The sequence below is a fragment of the Phocoena phocoena genome, chromosome X (genome assembly GCF_963924675.1).
Source record: "Phocoena phocoena chromosome X, mPhoPho1.1, whole genome shotgun sequence".
Taxonomy (NCBI): Eukaryota; Metazoa; Chordata; class Mammalia; order Artiodactyla; family Phocoenidae; genus Phocoena; species Phocoena phocoena.
In genome coordinates this window covers 52,323,346-52,344,945 of record NC_089240.1, presented here as the reverse complement: position 1 = coordinate 52,344,945, position 21,600 = coordinate 52,323,346, and the positions used below count along the sequence as shown (strand labels likewise).

The 21,600-nt window shown below is 38.4% G+C and overlaps 1 protein-coding gene across 2 annotated transcripts in view; it reads left to right on the top strand.

The window, feature by feature from the left end:
- ARHGEF9 (Cdc42 guanine nucleotide exchange factor 9) overlaps positions 1 to 21,600 on the top strand; it is a 359,889-nt gene that overhangs the window by 277,639 nt on the left and 60,650 nt on the right. For both annotated transcript variants that reach the window (XM_065900095.1, XM_065900096.1), the window contains 2 exons: positions 1,952 to 2,131; positions 19,630 to 19,862. In XM_065900095.1, coding sequence (XP_065756167.1) covers positions 1,952 to 2,131; positions 19,630 to 19,862 — 413 coding nt within the window. The remainder of the gene's footprint in view (positions 1 to 1,951; positions 2,132 to 19,629; positions 19,863 to 21,600) is intronic.

Sequence of the window (21,600 nt, the reverse complement as noted above, 5' to 3'; positions counted from 1 at the left end):
AACTAGAACAAAAAATTTCACAATTTATGTGGAAACACAAAAACCCCACATAGCCAAAGCAATCTTGAGAACGAAAAACGTACCTGGAGGAATCAGGCTCCCTGACTTCAGACAATACTACAAAGCTACAGTAAACAAGACAGTATGGTGCTGGCAGTAAAACAGCTATATAGATCAGTGGAACAGGATAGAAAGCCCAGAGATTAACCCACGCACCTATGGTCACCTTATTTTTGATAAAGGATTCAAGAATATACAGTGGAGAAAAGACAGCCTCTTCAGTAATTGGTGCTTAGAAAACTGGACAGCTACATGTAACAGAATGAAATTAGAACACTCCCTAACACCATACAGAAAAATAAACTCAAAGTGGATTAAAGACCTAAATGTAAGGCCAGACAGTATAAAACTCTTAGAGCAAAACATAGGCAGAACACTTTATGACATAAATCACAGAAAGAACCTTTTTGACCCACCTGCTAGAGAAATGGAAATAAAAACAAAAATAAACAAATGGGACCTAATGAAACTTAAAAGATTTGCACAACAAAAGAAACCAGAAACAAGATGAAAAGACAACCCTCAGAATGGGAGAAGATATTTGCAAATGAAGCAACTGACAATGGATTAACCTCCAAAATTTATAGGCAGCTCATGCAACTCCATATCAAAAAAAAAAAAAAAATCCAAAAATAGGCAGAAGTCCTAAATAGACATTTCTCCAAAGAAGATGTACAGATTGCCAACAAACCCATGTACGAATGCTCAACATCACTAATCATTAGAGAAATGCGAATCAAAACAACAATAAATAGTAGTATAAATAAATGTCAACACATTATTGGCACAAATTATTAATTTGCAAACTGTTTTAAAGACACTCATTAATGGCTGAATTGGAGGGTAAGAAGAGCTAAGGTAAGTGAGATTTTGGTAGGGGTTGGTAAAGGACATTGAAGCCAGGGATGAGGATCTTCCTGGAGTGTGCCTAAATGACTTCATTGCAAGCTGTGTTAGAGGAGACAAAATGGAGTTAGGACCAGAAGTGATAAGTCATTCACCATAAATGCTCCTCATTAGGGGCCTAACAAGTGTTATAATAATCACATTTAGCTTTTGGATGAAAGTAATTGACCATAATTCATTCTCACCAGAACATTTTCACATGCTAATGATTTCTAATGAGGACAGTGGCCATTAGTTAAAAATCTACACCAGTAGTTTTAGAACGGAACACTGTGTTTGGTTTCTTTTGCCCTGACTTACAATGTGTCCTGAGTCTGATTGTGTTATCTCAGTGCTCTCTTATCAGACCAAGAATCTCTTTCATTGATTCTTCCTTCATCAGTGGCTAGCTGTATTAATTCATCCATTTATTCACAAATGTGTCCTAAATACTTACCCTGTTAAAAACACCATGCCTGGCCACTTGTGAGCTTGCTGGCTAAGGTCATCCAAACTATCTCTCCTAGCCAGCTACCTTAGATGGCTAAGACACCCACTTTAAAGAATGGTTTGGTTTTGTCAATTCCTGTTCCCTTTTGAGAAGTTTTCCTACCTGACCTTTTGGATTGGTCCTATAAGAAATAGAACATTAGAGTTGAGAATCAATCCAGCTAAACCAGTAACTCACTACTAAAGCAAGTGAAAATGTTTGTGCTTAACCAGATTCTGATAAAGGGTCCTATGACTTTTGGGGGTCCTTGTCATAAAAGGCTCTATGCTCTGGAGTCTGCAGTCTGAAGACCTTTGCTTGAGATCCATCTTTCCTAATTATTCACTGGTGGAGTGACTTCCTTCTTTAAACCCCAATTTTCTTGTATGAAAAGTGTAAGTGGTTATTCCCTGTCTACTTCATGATACTGAAATAAGGCTCCCAAATGCTCAGGAAGTGGTAAAGCCCCCAGGGAGTGAAGGGCATCCTCAACCTGGGCTTTTGCTTTGTCTGCAGGGCTACCTGAAGCAATGCCGGAAGAGGAGGGACATGTTCAGTGATGAGCAACTGAAGGTGATCTTTGGGAACATTGAAGACATCTACAGGTTTCAGATGGGCTTCGTAAGAGACCTGGAGAAACAGTACAACAATGATGACCCCCACCTCAGCGAGATAGGACCCTGCTTCCTGGAGCACGTAAGCATCTTCCCCTTTGGGGAGGGTTTTGAGAGATGTTTGGAAGCCATGGAAGGAGTCTCTGAGCTATTTGGTTCTGCTCAGTTGTTTTGCCCCATGGTAGGGGATGGATTCCTCTCTGACCCTGATGTTCATCCCCTTGCTAGAGTATGAGGACTTAGGAAGGTAATGTGATTTGTCCAAGGACTCTTCTTCTTTACTGTTCTCTATGCCTTTTTTCTCTCCTTCCAGATAATTATCAGTAGGATCTTTCTTCAACTTCTCTTCTCTGCTCCTATGGGGCTCAGTTTCCATGGGACCCAGTGCTTTGGGAGGGACTCTGAACATATTCATATATTCCAGGAATCTGAGAAAGGAGAAACTATGGCCAGCATGAAACTGGACCCCTGCAAGGCATTTAAGGGAGAACACTAGGGTAGGGGAAATGACAAGCGCAGGAAAAGGGGCTACATGATTTAGAGGAAGGAACACTAGGAAACAGAGAAGTGAGGATGTGAGTCCTGTCTATAATGATTGTCTGGGTAAGTTCCTTACCGTCTTTGGGCTTCCTCACATGGATTTAAGAAGGTTTCACTTTATACCTCTGTGGTTCTCTAATATCTTTTGTGTCTTATTCACAGGTGACCTAGTTGTTTTGACAACTCTTCTCCCCCGTTTTATAAAGTATTTATTTTTAAAGAGATAATACATGCACATGGTATAAAATTCAAATGACACATGAAAGTGTGCAACTAAGAGTAAATTTTCTTGCAAATTCTCCTGCTTTTACTATGGGAATGTGTAGTGGGGGGATAACCCTGAGGCCACCCATATGTTCAGTGATTTGCTACAAGTCCCGGGACTCAGCATATAGTCATACTCATGGTTGTGATTTAATACAACTAAAGGATACAAAGCAAAATCAGCAAAAGGAAAAGGCACATGGGGCAAAGTGTGAAGGAAACCAAGTGTAAGTTTCCAAGAGTCCTCTCCGAGTAGAGCCATACAGGATGCACTTAATTCCCCTTGCAATGAGTTGTGATAACACTTTTGAAATGTTGTCCACCAGGGAAAATTATTAGGGACTCAGTGCCCAAGATTTCTAAGGGTGGCTGGTCATGTAGGCACCCTCTGCCTAGCACGTACCAAAATTCCAGACTCCCAGAAGGAAAGCAAGTATTCTGCATAAACCACATTGTTCATACAAATAGTTTAGGCACAGTGAGCCACTCTTGTCAGGGAATGGTGAAAAATCTCTTGAGATCCAAGTTCCAAGATGCCAGCCAAGGGCCAACCTTTCAAGCAGGCCTTTTTAGGAATAGCAGTCTCAGGCCTGATATGTTAACTCTTTTTTGCACAGTATTAAACTGGTTCAGCCATTCCAGAAAGCACCTGGGTAGTATTTATCAAAGTTAAGCATGTGTATGATCTTGGGTTCCATTCATGAATATACATCCCAGAGAAATTCTCATAGAGGTCCACGAGGGAACATTTACAAGGCTGTTGATTGCATGGCAGTGTTGTGTGTGGTGGAGTGCAGTTAGAAACAACTTAGGTATTTATCACCAGGGTATGGATGAGAAACATAATGGGGGATGCTTACTGTAAGGTATTATATAGCAAGGAACAAGAGACTAGTTGTATGTACCCAATAGCAATGTGTGTAAATATAAATATAGTCTTGAGCTGGGAAAGTAGAATATGGAATAGTGATTCTCAATTGGAGTCTACCCTGTGCATTGTAGGGTGTTTAACAGCATTCCTGGTCTCTATCTACTGGAGGCCAGTAGCAACCTCCTAGTTGTGACAACCCAAAATGTCTCCAGACATTGTCAACTTTACCGAGGGACAAAAAAGAACCACTAATCTATTAAAATTATCATATACTTTTACACTGTAATCTGTTAATGTGCTGAATTTGGTTTGAATAATTTTCATATGTTAAATGAACATTGTATTGCTGGGATAAACCCCACCTAATCATGGTGTATTATCCTTCTTTATGTATTAGTTTGCTTTTTAAAAAATATTAGATTGTTTACCCTCTTTTAATTCAGTTCTAGGATTTATTTTTTTTTTAGGATTTCATTCTTTATCATCTTGGTTTAGGTATAATTTACAAACAATAAAATTCACCAAATGTCTACTTCGATGGGTTTTAACAGGTGCATATAGTTGTGTAACTACCACCGTAATCAAGATATGGAACATCTCTATCACTTCATCAAGTTCTAATGTTTTCCCCTTGTTGTCAGTCTTTGCTCTCACCCTCGCCCTTGGCAAACACTGATCTGCATTCTGTCACCATAATTTTGCTTTTTTAGAATGTCATATAAATGGAATAATGCAATAGTGATATTTTATTTAGCTTCTTTCACTTAATTTCTTTGATATCCATCCATATTTTTGCATGTATTAGTAGTTGGTTATTTTTCTTTTTATTGCTTAGCGATAATTCCATTGTGTGGATATACCACTCATTCACCAGTTCATTCCAGGACATCTGGGTTGTTTACTAGGTTGTTTCCATCTGTGGGAATACTGGGTTGCATTGTAGGTATTTGTTTAATTTTATAAGATACTGCCAAACTGTTTTCCAAAGTTACTGTATCATTTTGCATTCTCACTTCTAATATATAAGGGTTGCAGTTGTTCCACATGGTTGTCAGCACTTGGTATTATCAGTATTTTTAATTTTAGGCATTCTAATAGGTGCATAGTGGCATTTCATTGTGGGTTTAGTTTGCATTTCCCTAATGGCTAATGGTATTGAGCATTTTTTTCATGTGCTTATTTGCCATCTGTATAAAACCTTTGGTGAAGTGTCCTTGTCTCTTGCCCATGTGGGTTGTCTGTTTTCTTACTATTTAGTTCCAAGCGTTATTTCTGTATTCTGTTTGCAAGTCCTTGGTCATATATATGATTTTCAAAGGTTTTCTCAGTCATGGCTTAGTCTTTCATTTTTTCTTAACATTGTCTTTGAAAAGCATAAACTTAATTTTGTTGAAATTCAATTTATTACTTTTTCATGATTCATGTTTTTTTGTTTCTTATTTAAGAAATCTTTGCCTAACCCAAAGTCACAAAGCTTTTCTACTGTTTTCTTATAGAAATTATGTAGTTTTATTTCTTATATTTAGGCTATGATCATTTTTGAGGTACTTTTTATATATGGTGCAAAATAAGGTTCAAGGTTAATTTGCTTCCATATGGATATTCAGTCGTTCCAGCACATTTGTTGAAAAAACTATTAATTTCTCCATTGAATTACCTGGGCATCTTTGTCAAAAATCAATTGATCATATATGTGTAGTTCTATTCTTAGGATCACTATTCTGTTCCAGTGATCTATGTGACTATTTATATAGTAATACCACACTGTGTTTTCTTCTTGTTTTAATTGAGATATAATTGTCATATATATCAGTTTCAGGTGTACAACATAATAATTTAATATTTATATATATTGTGAAATGATCACCCAGTAAGTCTAGTTAACATCTATTACGATACATAGTTACAATTTTTTTGTCTCACTGTCTTGAATAATGTAGCTTCATAGCATGTCTTGAAAGCAGGTAAAGTCCTTCAAATTCATACCTTTTTGAAACAATTTTGGCTATTTTAGGTGATTTCTATTAGGTGGTCTCTATCTTATTTTTTAAAATTGATTTCTAAGTAATTAATTTTTGCTGCTTTATAAATTGTATTTTTATTTCAATTTCCTATAGTTTGTTGCTATGATATAGAAATGCAACTCATTTTTTTTTTTACAGCTGTCCCTCAGTATCTGCAGGAGATGTTTCCAGGACACCCTGCAGATACCAAAATCCACAGATGCTCAAGACCCTTATATTAAATGGTATAATATTTGCATATAACCTATGCACATACTCCCATATACTTTAAATCATCTCTAGATTACTTATTATACTTAATACAATGTAAATACTATGTAAATGGTTGTAAATAAAATGTAAATGCTATATAAATTTTTACTGGCATGCAAAACAAAGTTTTGCTTTTTGGAACTTTCTAGATTTTTTTTCTGAATATTTTCCATCTGCAGTGGTTGAATCCACAGATGCAGAACCTGCCAATATGGAGGGCCAACTGTATTGACTTTGAATCCTGGCACATTATTGATTCAATAATTGGGTCTAGTTTTTTTTTTTTTAGATTCCTTAGGATTGTATACATATACAATCACATCATTTCTAAATAAAGGCAGTTTTATTTCTTCTTTTTCAATCTGTATGACTCCTATTTCCTTTGCTTCTCTTATTGGACTAGCCAAGACCTTCACTACAGTGTTAACTAGAAGTGGTAAGAGCAGGCATCTTTTGTTTTGTACCTGAGTTTTAGGGACAAAAATTCAGCATTTACTATTAAGAATGATATTAACTTTAAGTTTTTCACGATCACCCTTTATCACACTGGGGAAGTTTCTTTCTAATCCTGGTTTGCTGATGGCTTTTATCATAAATGTATTTTATCAAATGCTTATTGAAATTATTGAAATAATCATATGGTTTTTCTCCTTTAATCTGTTAACATGGTGAATTGGATAGGGATAAGTCCCTCCTAGTCATGGTGTATCATCCTTTTACTGTACTATTTTGCCTGATTTTAAAAATTAGGTTACTTGTCTTTTTATTATTAAGTTCTAGTATTTTTTTATACATTGATGCAAGTTCTTTATTAGGTATGTGTTTTTCTGATTTCTTTTGATATGTATGGCTTGCCTATTTAGTTTTCTTTAATAATAGTTTTTTTAAGTCCATGTGTAATAATTCCATCTTGATATTTTTGGTCTACCAATTTCTATTTTCTATTATTTCTCTTAGGTTTTGCTCATGTCTTATATTCTCATGCACCAGGTTATTTTTTTTTTTTTTTTTTTTTTTTGCGGTACGCGGGCCTCTCCTGTTGTGGAGCACAGGCTCCAGACACGCAGGCTCAGCAGCCATGGCTCATGGGCCCAGCCGCTCCACGGCACGCGGGATCTTCCCAGACCAGGGCACAAACCTGTGTCCCCTGCATCGGCAGGCGGACTCTCAACAGCTGCGCCACCAGGGAAGCCCACACCAGGTTATTTTTGAATGAGTACTGAACAATGTATATAAAAAATTGTAGAGATTTTTGTAAAACTTGGAAATAATTTCAAACTTACAGAAAAGCTAAAAAAATAAGAACAGTATAAAGGGTACCCATACAGGCATACCTCCGAGATGTAGGTTTGGTTCCAGACCACCACAATAAAGTGAACCACACAAATCTTTTGGTTTCCCAGTGCATATAAAAGTTATGTTTACATTATGCTGTTGTCTATTAAGTGTGCAAGGCATTATGTCTCAAAAACAATATATATGCCTTACTTAAAAATACTTTGTTGCTGAAAAATGCTAACCACCATCTGAGCCTTCAGCAAGTCATAATCTTTTTGCTGGTGGAGGGTCTTGCCTCGACATTGATAGCTGCTGATCAGGGTGTTAGTTGCTGAAGGTTGGGGTAACTGTGGCAATTTCTTAAAATAAAACAATGAAGTTTGCTGTCAATTGATTTTTCCTTTCATGAATGATTTCTCTGTAGCATGCACCGCTGTTTGACAGTACTTTACCCACAGCAGAATTTCTTTCAAAATGGAAATTCTCTCAAACTCTGCCACTGTTTTAGAAACTGAGTTTATTTAATATTCTAAACATTTTGTTGTCATTTCAACTATCTTCACAGCATCTTCACCAGAAGTTGATTCCATCTTCAGAAACCTCTTTCTTTGCTCATCTGTAATAAGCAACTTCTCATCCATTAAAGTTTTATCATGAGATTACAGCAATTCAGTTACATCTTCAGCCTCCACTCCTAATTCTACTTCTCTTGCTATTTCCACTACATCTGCAATTACTTCCTCCACTGAAATCTTGAACGTTTCAAAGTCATCCATAAGGGTTGGAATCAACTTCTTCTGAACTCCTGTTAACGTTGGTATTTTGACCTCTTCCCATGAATCATGAATGTTCTTAATGGCACCTAGAATGGTGAATCCTTCCCAGAAGGTTTTCAATTTGCTTTGTCTAGATCCATCAGAGGAATCACTGTCTATGGGAGCTATAGCCTTAAAAATGTATTTCTTAATCATAAGACTTAAAAGTCAAAATTACTCTTTGATCCATGGGCTGTGTTAGCAGGCATGAAAACAACATTAATCTCATTGTACATCTCCATCAGATCTCTTGGGTGACCAGGTGAATTGTCAATGAGCAGTAATATTTTGCAAAGAATTTTTTTCTGAGCAGTAAGTCTCAACAGGGGACCTAAAATTTTCAGTAAATCATGGTGTTGTAAACAGATTTGCTGTCATCCAGGCTTTGTTGTTCCATCTATAGAGCACAGGCAGAGTAGATTTAACATAATTCTTAAAGGCCTCAGGATTTTCGGAATGGTAAATGAGCACTAGCTTCAACTTAAAATCAACCAGCTGCATTAGCTCCTAACAAAATAGTCAGCCTGCCTTTTTTTTTTTTTTTTTTTTTTTGTGGTACGCGGGCCTCTCACTGCTGTTGCCTCTCCCGTTGTGGAGCACAGGCTCCGGACGCACAGGCTCAGCGGCCACGGCTCACGGGTCCAGCCGCCCCGTGGCATGTGGGATCTTCCTGGACTGGGGCACAAACCCATGTCCCCTGCATCAGCAGGCGGACTCTTAACCACCACGCCACCAGAGAAGCCCCAGCCTGCCCTTTTAAGCTTTGAAGCCAGTCACTGACTTCCTCTCTAGCTGTGAACATCCTAGAGGGCATCTTCTTTTTATGGAAGGCTGTTTTGCCTACACTGAAAATCTGTTGTTTAGTGTAGCCACCTTCCTTTATTATCTTAGCTAGATCTTCTAGATAACTTGCTGCAGCTTCTACATTAAGCACTTGCTGCTTCACCTTGCACTTTTATGTTATGGAGATGGCTTCTTTCCTTAGACCTCATGAACCAACCTCTGCTAGCTTCACTCTTTTCTCTGCAGCTTCCTCACCTCTTTCAGCCTTTGTAGAATTGAAGAGAGTTAGATTCTTGTTCTGGATTAGGCTTTGGCTTAGGGGAATATTGTGGCTGGTTTGATCTTCTATCCAGACAACTAAAACTTTCTCCATATCAACAATAAGGCTGTTTCAATTTCTTATCATTTGTGTGTTCACTGGAGTAGCACTTTTAATTTCCTTCAAGAACTTTTCCCTTGCCTTCACAGCTTGGCTGTTTGGCACAAGGGGCCTAACTTTCAGCCTATCTCAGCTTTTATCATACCTTCCTCACTAAGTTTAATTATTCTAGCCTTTGATTTAAAGTGTGAGACATGTGTCGCTTCCTCTCACTTGAACACTAGAGGCCATTGTAATGTTATTAATTGGCTTAACTTCAATATTGTGTCTCAAGTAATAGTGAGCCCCAAGGAGTGGGAGAGAGATGGAGGAACAGTGGAGCAGTCAGAATACACAACATTTATACACTGAATTCACCTTCTTACCTGGGTGAGGTTTGTATCACCCTCAAGCAATTACAACATTAACATCAAAGATCACTGATCACAGATTACCATAACAAATATAGTAATAGTGAAAAAGCTTGAAACATTCCAAGAATTACCAAAATGTGGCATAGAGACATGACGTGAGCAAATGCTGTTGGAAGAATGGCGCCAATAGACTTGCTCAACCAGGATTGTCCCAAACTTCAACTTGTAAAAAACACAGTGTGAAGTGCAGTAAAGTGAAGTGCAATGAATATACCATTTACCCAGATTCACCTAATATTAACATTCTATTTTTCAGTTTTCTAAAGAACCTCCATACTGTTCTCCATAGTGGCTGTATCAATTTACATTCCTACCAACAGTGCAAGAGGGTTCCCTTTTCCCCATACACTCTCCAGCATTTATTGTAGATTTTCTGATGATGCCCATTCTAAACGGTGTGAGGTGATACCTCATTGTAGTTTTGATTTGCATTTCTCTAATAATTAGTGATGTTGAGCATCTTTTCATGTGCCTCTTGGCCATCTGTGTGTCTTCTTTGGAGTAATATCTACTTAGGTCTTCTGCCCATCTTTTGATTGGGTTGTTTGTTTTTTTGATACCATATGACCCAGCAATCCCACAACTGGGCATATACCCTGAGAAAATAACTCAAAAAGACACATGCACCCCAATGTTCCTTGCAGCACTATTTACAATAGCCAGGTCATGGAAGCAACATAAATGCCCATCAACAGACGAATGGATAAAGAAGATATGGTACATATATACAACGGAATATTACTCATGATAAAAAGGAAGGAAATTGGGTCATTTGTAGAGACGTGGATGGACCTAGAGACTGTCATACAGAGTGAAGTTAGTCAGAAACGGAAAAACAAATACTGTATATTAACACATATATGTGGAATCTAGAAAAATGGTACAGATGAACCGGTTTGCAAGGCAGAAATAGAGACACAGATGTAGAGAACAAACATATGGACACCAAGGGGAGAAAGCAGGGGGAAGGTGGTGGTGGGATGAATTGGGAAATTGGGATTGACATATATACACTAATATGTATAAAGTAGATAACTAATGAGAACTTGCTGTATATCACAGGAAACTCCACTTCACTGTGCAGTAGAAACTAACAGAACATTGTGAAACAACTATATCCCAATTAAAAAAAAAGCATTCTACTGATTTTGATGAATCACTTGAATGTGCTCACCCTCTCCTAACCCCTCCTCCCCTCTCTCTACATGTACACACATACACACACACACACACAAACAAACACACGTACACATATATACACGTATATGTTTTTTCCTCAGTCATTTGTGTTTAACTTGCATACATCAGTAATCTTTACCCCTGAATAGTCCAAAGTATATTTCCTAAGGAACATTCTATGGAGAAAATTTGAGGCTCTGGATGATGTGATTCTTTCAAACAGAAATTTATTATATTTTTCAATCTTTTCTAACTATTCTCAGTGGTAAGATTTTCTAAAACTATTTAGTCTGCCGCTACCAGAAATAGAACCTCTGACTATCACTTTTTATGATCCAGTGCCATAATTTTTTGCAACTTGTGTTTTACTATTTTCAGGGCCAGTCATCTCTCATTACCCTTCCTTTAGAGAATTTACCAGCTTTTCCTACTTATATATTTATTTTTTTAAACATCTTTATTGGAGTATAATTGCTTTACAATGGTGTGTTAGTTTCTGCTGTATAACAAAGTGAATCAGCTACATGTATACATATATCACCATATCACCTCCTTCTTGAGCCTCCCTCCCACCCTCCCTATCCCACCCCTCTAGGTGGTCACAAAGCACGGAGCTGATCTCCCTGTGCTATGCAGCTGCTTCCCACTAGCTACCTATTTTGCTTTTGGTAGTGTATATATGTCAATGCTACACTCTCACTTCGTCCCAGCTGAACCTTCCCCACCACGTGTCATCAAGTCCATTCTCTATGTCTGCATCTTTATTCCTGTTCTGCCCCTAGGTTCATTAGAACCATTTTTTTCTTTAGATTCCATATATATGTGTTAGAATACAGTATGTTTTTCACTTTCTGACATACTTCACTCTGTATGACAGACCATAGGTCCATCTACCTCACTACAAATAATTCAATTTTGTTTCTTCTTATGGCTGATTAATATTCCATTGTATATATGTGCCTCATCTTCTTTATCCATTCATCTGTTGATGGACACTTAGGTTGCATTCATGTCCTGGCTGTTGTAAATAATGCTGCAATGAACATTGTGGTACATGTCTCTTTTTGAATTATGGTTTCCTCAGGGTATATGCCCAGTAGTAGGATTGCTGGGTCATATGGTAGTTCTATTTTAAGTTTCTTAAGGAACCTCCTTACTGTTTTCCATAGTAGCTGTATAAATTTACATTCCCACCAATAGTTCAAGAGGGTTTCCTTTTCTCCACACCCTCTCCAGCATTTATGGTTTATATAATTTTTAAAAAAACATCTTTATTGGAGTATAATTGCTTTACAATGGTGTGTTAGTTTCTGCTATATAACAAAGTGAATCAGCTATACAAATACATATAACCCCATATCTCTTCCCTCTTGTGTCTCCCTCCCTCCCACCCTCCCTATCCCACCCCTCTAGGTGATCACAAAGCACCGAGCTGATCTCCCTGTGCTATGTGGCTGCGTCCCACTACCTATCGGTTTTACATTTGGTAGTGTATGTATGTCCATGCCACTCTCTCACTTTGTCCCAGCTTACCCGTCCCCTACCTGTATCCTCTAGTCCATTCTCTAGTAGGTCTGCATCTTTATTCCCGTTCTGCCCCTATGTTCTTCATGACCCTTTTCTTTTTAGATTCCAAATATATGTGTTAGCATATGGTATTTGTTTTTCTCTTTCTGACTTACTTCACTCTGTATGACAGACTCTCGGTCCATCCACCTCCCTACAAATAACTCAATTTCGCTTCTTTTTATGGCTGAGTAATGTTCCATTGTATATTTGTGCCACATCTTTATCCATCCATCTGTTGATGGACATTTAGGTTGCTTCCATGTCCAGGCTATTGTAAATAGAGCTGCAATGAACATTGTGCCGCATGACTCTTTTTGAATTATGGGTTTCTCAGGGTATATGCCCAGTAGTGGGATTGCTGGGTCATATGGTAGTTCTCTTTTTAGTTTCTTAAGGAACCCCCATACTGTTCTCCATACTGGCTGTATCAATTCACACTCCCACCAACAGTGCAAGAGGATTCTCTTTTCTCCACACCCTCTCTAGCATTTATTGTTTGTAGATTTTTTGATAATGGCCATTCTGACTGGTGTGAGGTGATACCTCATTGTAGTTTTGATTTGCATTTCTGTGATGATTAGTGATGTTGAGCATTCTTTCATGTGTTTGTTAGCAATCTGTATATCTTCTTTGGAGAAATGTCTATTTAGCTCGTCTGCCCATTTTGGGATTGGGTTTTTTGTTTCTTTGATATTGAGCTGCATGAGCTGCTTGTAAATTTTGGAGATTAATCCTTTGTCAGTTGCTTCATTTGCAAATATTTTCTCCCATTCTGAGGGATGTCTTTTCGTCTTGTTTATGTTTTCCTTTGCTGTGCAAAAGCTTCTATATTTCATTAGGCCCCATTTCTTTATTTTTGTTGTTATTTACATTTCTCTAGGAGATGGGTCAAAAAGGATCTTGCTGTGATTTGTGTCATAGAGTGTTCTGCCTATGTTTTCCTCTAAAAGTTTGATAGTGTCTGGCCTTACATATAGGTCTTTAATACATTTTGAGTTTATTGTTGTGTCTGGTGTTGGGGAGTGCTCTAATTTCATTCTTTTACATGTAGCTGTCCAATTTTCCCAGCAACACTTACTGAAGGGGCTATCTTTTCTGCACTGTATATTCTTGCCTTCTTTATCAAAAATAAGGTGACCATAGTTGCATGGGTTTATCTCTGGCTTTCTATCCTGTTCTATTGATCTATATTTCTGTTTTTGTGCCAGTACTATACTGTCTTGATTACTATAGCTTTGTAGTATAGTCTGAAGTAGGAGAGCCTGATTCCTCCAGCTCCATTTTTCTTTCTCAAGATTCCTTTGTCTATTCAGGGTCTTTTGTGTTTCCATTCAAATTGAGAATTGTTTTTGTTCTACTTCTGTGAAGAATGCCATTGGTAGTTTAAGGATTGCATTGAATCTGTAGATTGCTTTGGGTTGTACAGTCATTTTCATAATGTGGATTCTTCCAATCTAAGAACATGGTATATCTCTCCATCTGTTTGTATCATCTTTAATTTCTTTTATCAGTGTCTTATAGTTTTCTTCATACAGGTATTTTGTCTCCTTAGGTAGGTTTATTCCTAGGTGTTTTATTCTTTTTGTTGCAATGGAAAATGGGAGTGTTTCCTCAATTTCTCTTTCAATTTTTTCATCATAGTGTATAGGAATGCAAGAGACTTCTGGGCATTAATTTTGTATCATGCCACTTTACCAAATTCATTGATTAGCTCTAGTAGTTTTCTAGTAGCATCTTTAGGATGCTCTATGTATAGTATCATGGTATCTGCAAACAGTGACTGTCTTCTTTTCCATTTTGGATTCCTTTTATTTCTTTCTCTTCTCTGATTGCCATGCGTAAAACTTCCAAACCTATGTTGAATAGTGGTGAGAGTGGGCAACCTTGTCTTCTTCCAGATCTTAGAAGAAATGGTTTCAGTTTTTCACCATTGAGAACGATGTTGGCTGTGGGTTTGTCATATATAGCTTTATTATGTTGAGGTATGTTCCCTCTATGCTTACTTTCTGGAGAACTTTTATCATAAATTGGTGTTGATATTTGTCAAAAGCCTTTTCTACATCTACTGAAATTATCACATGGTTTTTATTCTTCAATTTGTTAATATGGTGTATAACATTGTTTCATTTGCATATATTGAAGAATCCATGCATTCCAGGGTTAAACCCTACTTGATCATGGTGTATGATCCTTTCAATGTGCTGTTGGATTCTGTTTGCTAGTATTTTATGGTCGATTTTTACATCTATGTTGATCAGTGATATTGGCCTGTAGTTTTCTTTTTTTGTGACATCTTTGTCTGTTTTTGGTGTCAGAGTGATGGTGCCCTATTGAATGAGTGTGGGAGTGTTCCTCCCTCTGCTATATTTTGGGAGAGTTTGAGAAGAATATGTGTTAACTCTTCTCTAAGCATTTGATAGAATTCACCTGTGAAGCCTTTTGGCCCTATGCTTTTGTTTGTTGGAAGATTTTTAATCACAATTTCAATTATAGTGCTTGTGATTTGTCTCTTCATGTTTTTTTTATTTCTTCCTAGTTCAGTCTTGGAAGCTTGTACTTTTCTAAGAATTTTACCATTTCTTCCTGGCTGTGTATTTTATTTGCATATAGTTGCTTGTAGTAGTATCTCATGATCCCTTTTATTTCCACAGTGTCAGTTGTTACTTCTTTTTCATTTCTAATTTGGTTGCTTTGAGTCTTGTCCTTTCTTTTTTTCTTGATGAGTCTGGCTACTGGTATGTCAATTTTACCTTCTCAAAGAATCAGCTTTTAGTTTTATTGATATTTGATTTTTATCCTTTAACTTGTTAATATGGTGTATCACATTGATTGACTTGCATATATTGAAACAGTAGTTTCCTTCATTTCCTTTTCATTTATTTCTCATGTGATCTATATTATTTCTTTCCTTCTGCTAATGTTTTTTTTGTTGTTCTCCTTTCTCTCATTGCTTTAGGTGTAAAGTTAGGTTGTTTATTTGAGATTTTCTTTTTTCTTGAGTTAAGATTGTATTGCTGTAAACTTCCCTCTTTAAAACTGCTTTTGTGGCATCCCATCGGTTTTGGGTCAATGTGTTTTCATTGTCATTTGTTTCTAGGTATTTTTTGATTTCCTCTTTGATTTCTTCTGTGATCTCTTGATTATTTAGTAGTGTATTGTTTAGCTTTCCTGTGTTTGTATTTTTTACAGTGTTTTCACTGTAATTGATATCTAGTCTCATAGCACTGTGGTTGGAAAAGATACTTGATACGATTTCAATTTTCTGAAATTTACCAAGGCTTGACTTGTGTCCCAAGATATGATCTATCCTGGAGAATGTTCCATGAGCACTTGAAAAGAAAGTGTATTCTGTTGTTTTGGGGTGGAATGTTCTATAAATATCAATTAATTCCATCTTGTTAAGTGTATCATTTAAAGCTTGTGTTTCCTTATTTATTTTCAGTTTGGATTATCTGTCCATTTGTGAAAGTGGGGTGTTAAAGTCCCCAGTATGATTGTTACTTTCAGTTTCCCCTTTTATGGCTGTTAGCATTTGCCTTATTTATTGAGGTGCTCCTATGTTGGGTGCATAAATATTTACACTTGTTATATCTTCTCTTGGATTGATCCCTTGATCAGTATGTAGTGTCCTTTTTGTCTCTTGTAATAGTCTTTATTTTAAAGTCTATTTTGTCTGTTATGAGTATTGGTATGCCAGATTTCCTTTGATTTCTATTTGCATAGAATATCTTTTTCCATCCCATCACTTTCAGTCTGTATGTGTCCCTAGGTCTGAAGTGGGTTGCTTGTAGACAGCATTTACACACGTCTTGTTCTTGTATCCATTCAGCCATTCTGTGTCCTTTGGTTGGAGAATTTAATCCACTTACATTTAAGGTAATTATTGATATATATGTTCCTATTACCACTTTCTTAATTATTTTTTGTAAGTCTTTTCCTTCTCTTGTGTTTCCTGCCTAGAGAAGTTGCTTTAGCATTTTTTGTAAAGCTGGTTTGATTGTGCTGAATTCTCTTAAGTTTTGCTAGTCTGTAAAAGTTTTAATTTTGCCGTCAAATCTGAATGAGATCCTTGCTGGGTAGAATAATCTTGGTTGTAGGTTTTTCCCTTTCATCACTTTTAATATGTCCTGCCACTCCCTTCTGGCTTGCAGAATTTCTGCTGAAAGATCAGCTGTTAAGCTTATGGGGATTCCCTTGTATGTTATTTTTTGCTTATCCCTTGCTGCTTTTAATATTTTTGGTTTGTATTTAATTTTTGATTGTTTCCGTAATATGTGTCTTGCCATGTTTCTTGGATTTATCCTGTATGGGACTCTCTGCTCTTCCAGGACTTGATTGACTATTTCCTTTCCCATGTTAGGGAAGTTTTCGACTATAGTCTCTTCAGATATTTTCTCAGACACTTTCCTTTTGTGTTCTTCTTCTGGGACCCCTATAATTTGAATTTTGTTGCATTTAATGTTGCCCCAGAAGTGTCTATTCATTCTTTTTTCTTTATTCTGCTCTGCCACAGGTATTTGCAGTATTCTATCTTCCAGCTCACTTATCCATTCTTCTGCCTCAGTTATTCTGCTATTGATTCCTTCTAGAGTATTTTTCCTTTCTTTTTTTTGTGTTCTTCACCACTGTTTGTTTGCTCTTGAGTTCTTCTAGGTCCTTGTTAAACACTTCTTGTATTTTCTCTATTCTATTTCTGAGATTTTGGATCATCTTTACTATCATTACTCTTAACTGTTTTTCAGGTAGACTGCCTATTTCCTCTTCATTTGTTTGTTCTGCTGGGTTTTTGCCTTGCTCCTTCATCTGCTTCATATTTCTCTGTCTTCTCATTTTGTTTAACTTAGTGTGTTTTGGCTCTCCTTTTCCTCAGCTTTGTAGTTCCCATTATTTTTCTTTTGCCCCCAGTGGGTGAGATTGGTTTATTTGCTTATGTAGGCTTCCTGGTGGATGGGACTGGTGCATTTGTTCTGGTTGGTGGAGATAGATCTTGTTTCTCTGGTGTGCAGGGCCACATCTGGTGTGGTGTTTTGTGGTGTCTGTCAACTTAGCATGACTTTAGGCAGCCTCTCTGCTAATTGGTGGGTTTTTGTTCCTGTCTTGCAAGTTGTTTGCTGTGGGGCATCCAGCACCAGAGCTTGCTGGCCATTGGGTGGAATGGGTCTTAGTGTTGATGAAGTCTCTGGGAGAGCTCTTGCTTATTGATATTACATGGGGCTGGGAGGTCTCTGGTGGTCCAATATCCTGGACTTGGCTCTCCCACCTCAGAGGCTCATGCCCGTCATCCGGCTGGAGCACCAAAATCGTGCCAGCCACACAGCTTGGAAGTAAAGGAAGGAAAAAAAAAGAACGAACAGATAGAACCCCAAACCAAATGGTAAAAACAAAACTAAACAGACAAAATCAGACAAAGAAATGTACCCATGTGTGCACGCACACACACACACACATAAAAAACAGACAAAAAACAAAAAAACAACAAGAGCAGAAAAGGAAAACAAAACAAAACTACCAGACAGAACCCTAGGACAAATGATATCAAACCTAAAGAGACCAAATCATACAAATATGCATACACACATGCATTCACAAAAAGAGAAAAAGGGGGAAAAATTAAAAATAAAAATATTTTAAAAATTTAAAATAAAGGAAGGTAACAACCAAACCAATAAACAAATCCACCAGTGATAACAAGCACTTAAAACTAAGCTAAGAGAAACATAAAACCAAAAACAAATCAGACTTAGAAAGCAAACCCCAAGTCTACAGTTTCTCCCAAAGTCTACCACCTCAATTTTGGGAACATTTGTTGTCTATTCAGCTACTCCATAGATGCAGGGTTTTATCAAGTTGATTGTGGGGATATAATCCACTGCTCCTGAGGATGCATGGAGAAATTTCCCTTTCTATTCTTTGTTCACACAGCTCCTGGGATTCAGCTTTGGTTTTGGCCCTGCCTCTGCATGTAGGCCACCCTCAGGTGTCCGTTCCCCACCCAGACAGGAGTGGGTTCAAGCAGCAGCTGATTAGGGCTCTGTTGCTCACTCCAGTCAGGGAGAGGGAAAAGTATGGTAGTCAGAATTAGAATGTGGGGTGAGCCTGCAGCACCAGAGGCTGACATGACATTGCAACAGCCTGTGGTGCACCATGTGTTCTACCAGGGAAGTTGTCCCTGGATCATGGGACCCTGGCCATGGTTTGCTGCACAGGTTTCCACGGAAGTGTGGGTAGTGACCTGCACTTACACGAAGGATTCTTGGTGGCAGTGGTGGCAATGTTAACGGTCCATGCCCGTCTCTGTGGTCCAGTCTGATAGCTGCAGCTCACTCCTGTCTCTGGAACTCATTTAGGTGGTGTTCTGCCCTCTGTGAGCACAAGGAGCAGGAATCCCCTCTCCTCGCACACCCCAAAACAGTGGTCTCTTGCCTCTCCATCTGATCCAGACATTTTCCCAGACTTCCTCCTGGCTAGCTGTGGTACACTAGTCCACTTCAGGCTGTCTTCACACAGCCAACCCCAGTCCTTTCCCTGAGGTCTGACCTCCGAAGCCTGAACCTCAGCTCTCAGCTCCCACCCCCCACGATGAGTGAGCAGACAAGCATCTTCGGCTGGTGAGCGCTGGTTGGCACTGATCCTCTGTGCGGGAATCTCTCCACTTTCCCTTCTGCACCCCTGTTTCTGCACTCTCCTCCATGGCTCTGAAGCTTTTCCCCCACCTGTTCCCACCAGTGAAGGGGCTTCCTAGTATTTGCAAACTTTTCCTCGTTCACAGCTCCCTCCCAGTGATGGAGGTCCCATCCCTATTCTTTTGTCTCTGTTTTTTCTTTTTTCTTTTGCCCTGCCCAAGAACATGGGGAATTTTTTGCATTTTGGGAAGTCTGAGCTCTTCTGCCAGCACTCAGTAGGTGTTCTGTAGGAGTTGTTTCACATGTAGATGTATTTTTGATGTATTTGTGTGGAGGAAGGTGATCTCCATGTCTCACTCCTCCACCATCTTGAAGGTCTCTTTTATTTATTTTTATATATGAATTTTTACAGGTTGTCTAATTCCCAAATAATTTCTTTATTATTAAATTATGAATCAATGTAGGAAAGATTGACATTATCATTTTTATATTTCTACATAAGTAGAGGGTCTGTTTTCCCATTTCTCCAGAACTTCTTTTGGAGTTCTCAGTAGCCTTTCCCTTTCTCTCTATCTTTCCTCTGCTCACAGCAAGATGGATTCTGGATATACTCTGAGTACTGTAACAACCACCTGGACGCCTGTATGGAGCTCTCCAAACTGATGAAGGACAGCCGCTACCAGCACTTTTTTGAGGCCTGTCGCCTCTTGCAGCAGATGATTGACATTGCTATTGATGGTTTCCTTTTGACGCCAGTGCAGAAGATCTGCAAGTATCCCTTACAGTTGGCTGAGCTCCTCAAGTATACCGCCCAGGACCATAGGTAAGGGATTGAGGGAGGCAGGAGTGAAGGAGAGAGCCTCCTCTACATGTTAATCCTTATTGAGAATGTATGTCCTCTTGTCTTTTCTGAATTTCTGTTAGCTTACATACACAATGGGATGATGACATATTCTTGCTTACCTCTGAAGACTGTTGTGTATATAAAGTGAGACAATGCTTATCAGTTGCTTATAAACTTATAAATCAATATACACACAAAATCAGTGTTCATCGTTATTGTACCACTTAGACACTACCTTCAGGGAGCTTATAGCCTGGTCCTTAGTCCTGAGTTCAGCCAAGTGAATCAACTGTTTATTCTACTCTGCTCAATAGAGTCAAATATCCTGGTAACAGACTGCCCTACTTGTACTGACCTGACCTTAGATTTCTTCTGAAAGGCTACACCCCTGGTCTTCTTTAGTCTTTTACACCCTCCTCTGCCTCATCCCAACTGTACCTTCCCCTTAGACACACAGCATGACTGGGGGAAAATAGACTTGAGACTTCCCCTGAAGTTTTCTCAAAGTTTTTCAGTATTTTCAAGAAAACCAACCCAAAAAGGACGAAGGAGCTTATCTTTCTCTGAATGGAAATGACACTCCTAACCCTCTATTAGTAAGGTATATGCTGGGAGTCATCTCCAACAATGGGAATGGTCTACAGTGAACCATCCCCTATTTTTTCACGTGCTTTGCTTCATGACCTAGAGCCCCCAGCCTATTTATTGCCTGCTTTTAATTGGTATTAAATCCGTGACCTTAGGTTTATTGCCCCACCTCTCAGCTCTCTTCCTGATTGATCACTATAAGAATAAAGAAGGCCTTTGCCCAATTTCCCTTAGTTTCTGCTTGCTTCTCATCAGGCCTGCTTCGTACTTTCATTTGGCTCCACTGCCTGGTTTCCTTGGATCTGACTTCCAGACCTAGTTGCATAAGGCCATCGGTATGCGTCAGTTTTTTTTTTTTTTTTTTATGTCAAGCTTCTAGGCCAATCCCTAGGTTCATTTTTAAGTTGATGTTGTTCTTTAGCATATCATGGGTTATGTGCTTCAGTGGTCTGAAGCCCTGGACAGATTTCAGATTTGAAACCAAATGTAGTAGCAGTGGACTCTCCCTTTGTATGAGTAACATCACCAGTGGTAACTCTGCCTTCCTTGCTCTGTTGGCTGTGAGCGAGGCAGGTATAGAAGGACCTTGCAAAGGAGGACTCTGTTCCCTTCTCCCTGAGTCTGTTTACTAGCTGGGGAATAGTGGGAGTACTAATTAGACATGAAATTTGGAGGTGACTAAATCTCACTTAAAAGATTTAATACAGCCCATTGCCAAAACTGAGTCCCAAGTTTTCTAAGGAGAAAACTTGTGAGAGCTAATAGGATATTAAAGAACCCCAACTAAAATATCTTAATATTTTAAAAATAAAAATGGAAAACATCTATGGCACCTAAAATGGAAAGGGCCTTAGAGGAAGGTCTTCTAGTCAGACTTATTCATTCTATGGCTAGACAGACTGAGTCCCAGAAAGGGAAAATGACAAAGAGCAAGTCTGTGGCAAAGCAGGGACACAAAGTATGGACAGTGGTCTGGGAACCTAACTTTTTAAAGAACACTCCAGGTGATTTTCATGCCAAGGAAGATTTGTGAGCCATTGTACTAGCCAGTCTGGAAGGCCTTTTCTAGTTCTGCCATCCCATGTTGTAATGAATCTAAATGACCTCCACAGGAATACTTCAAGGTGCT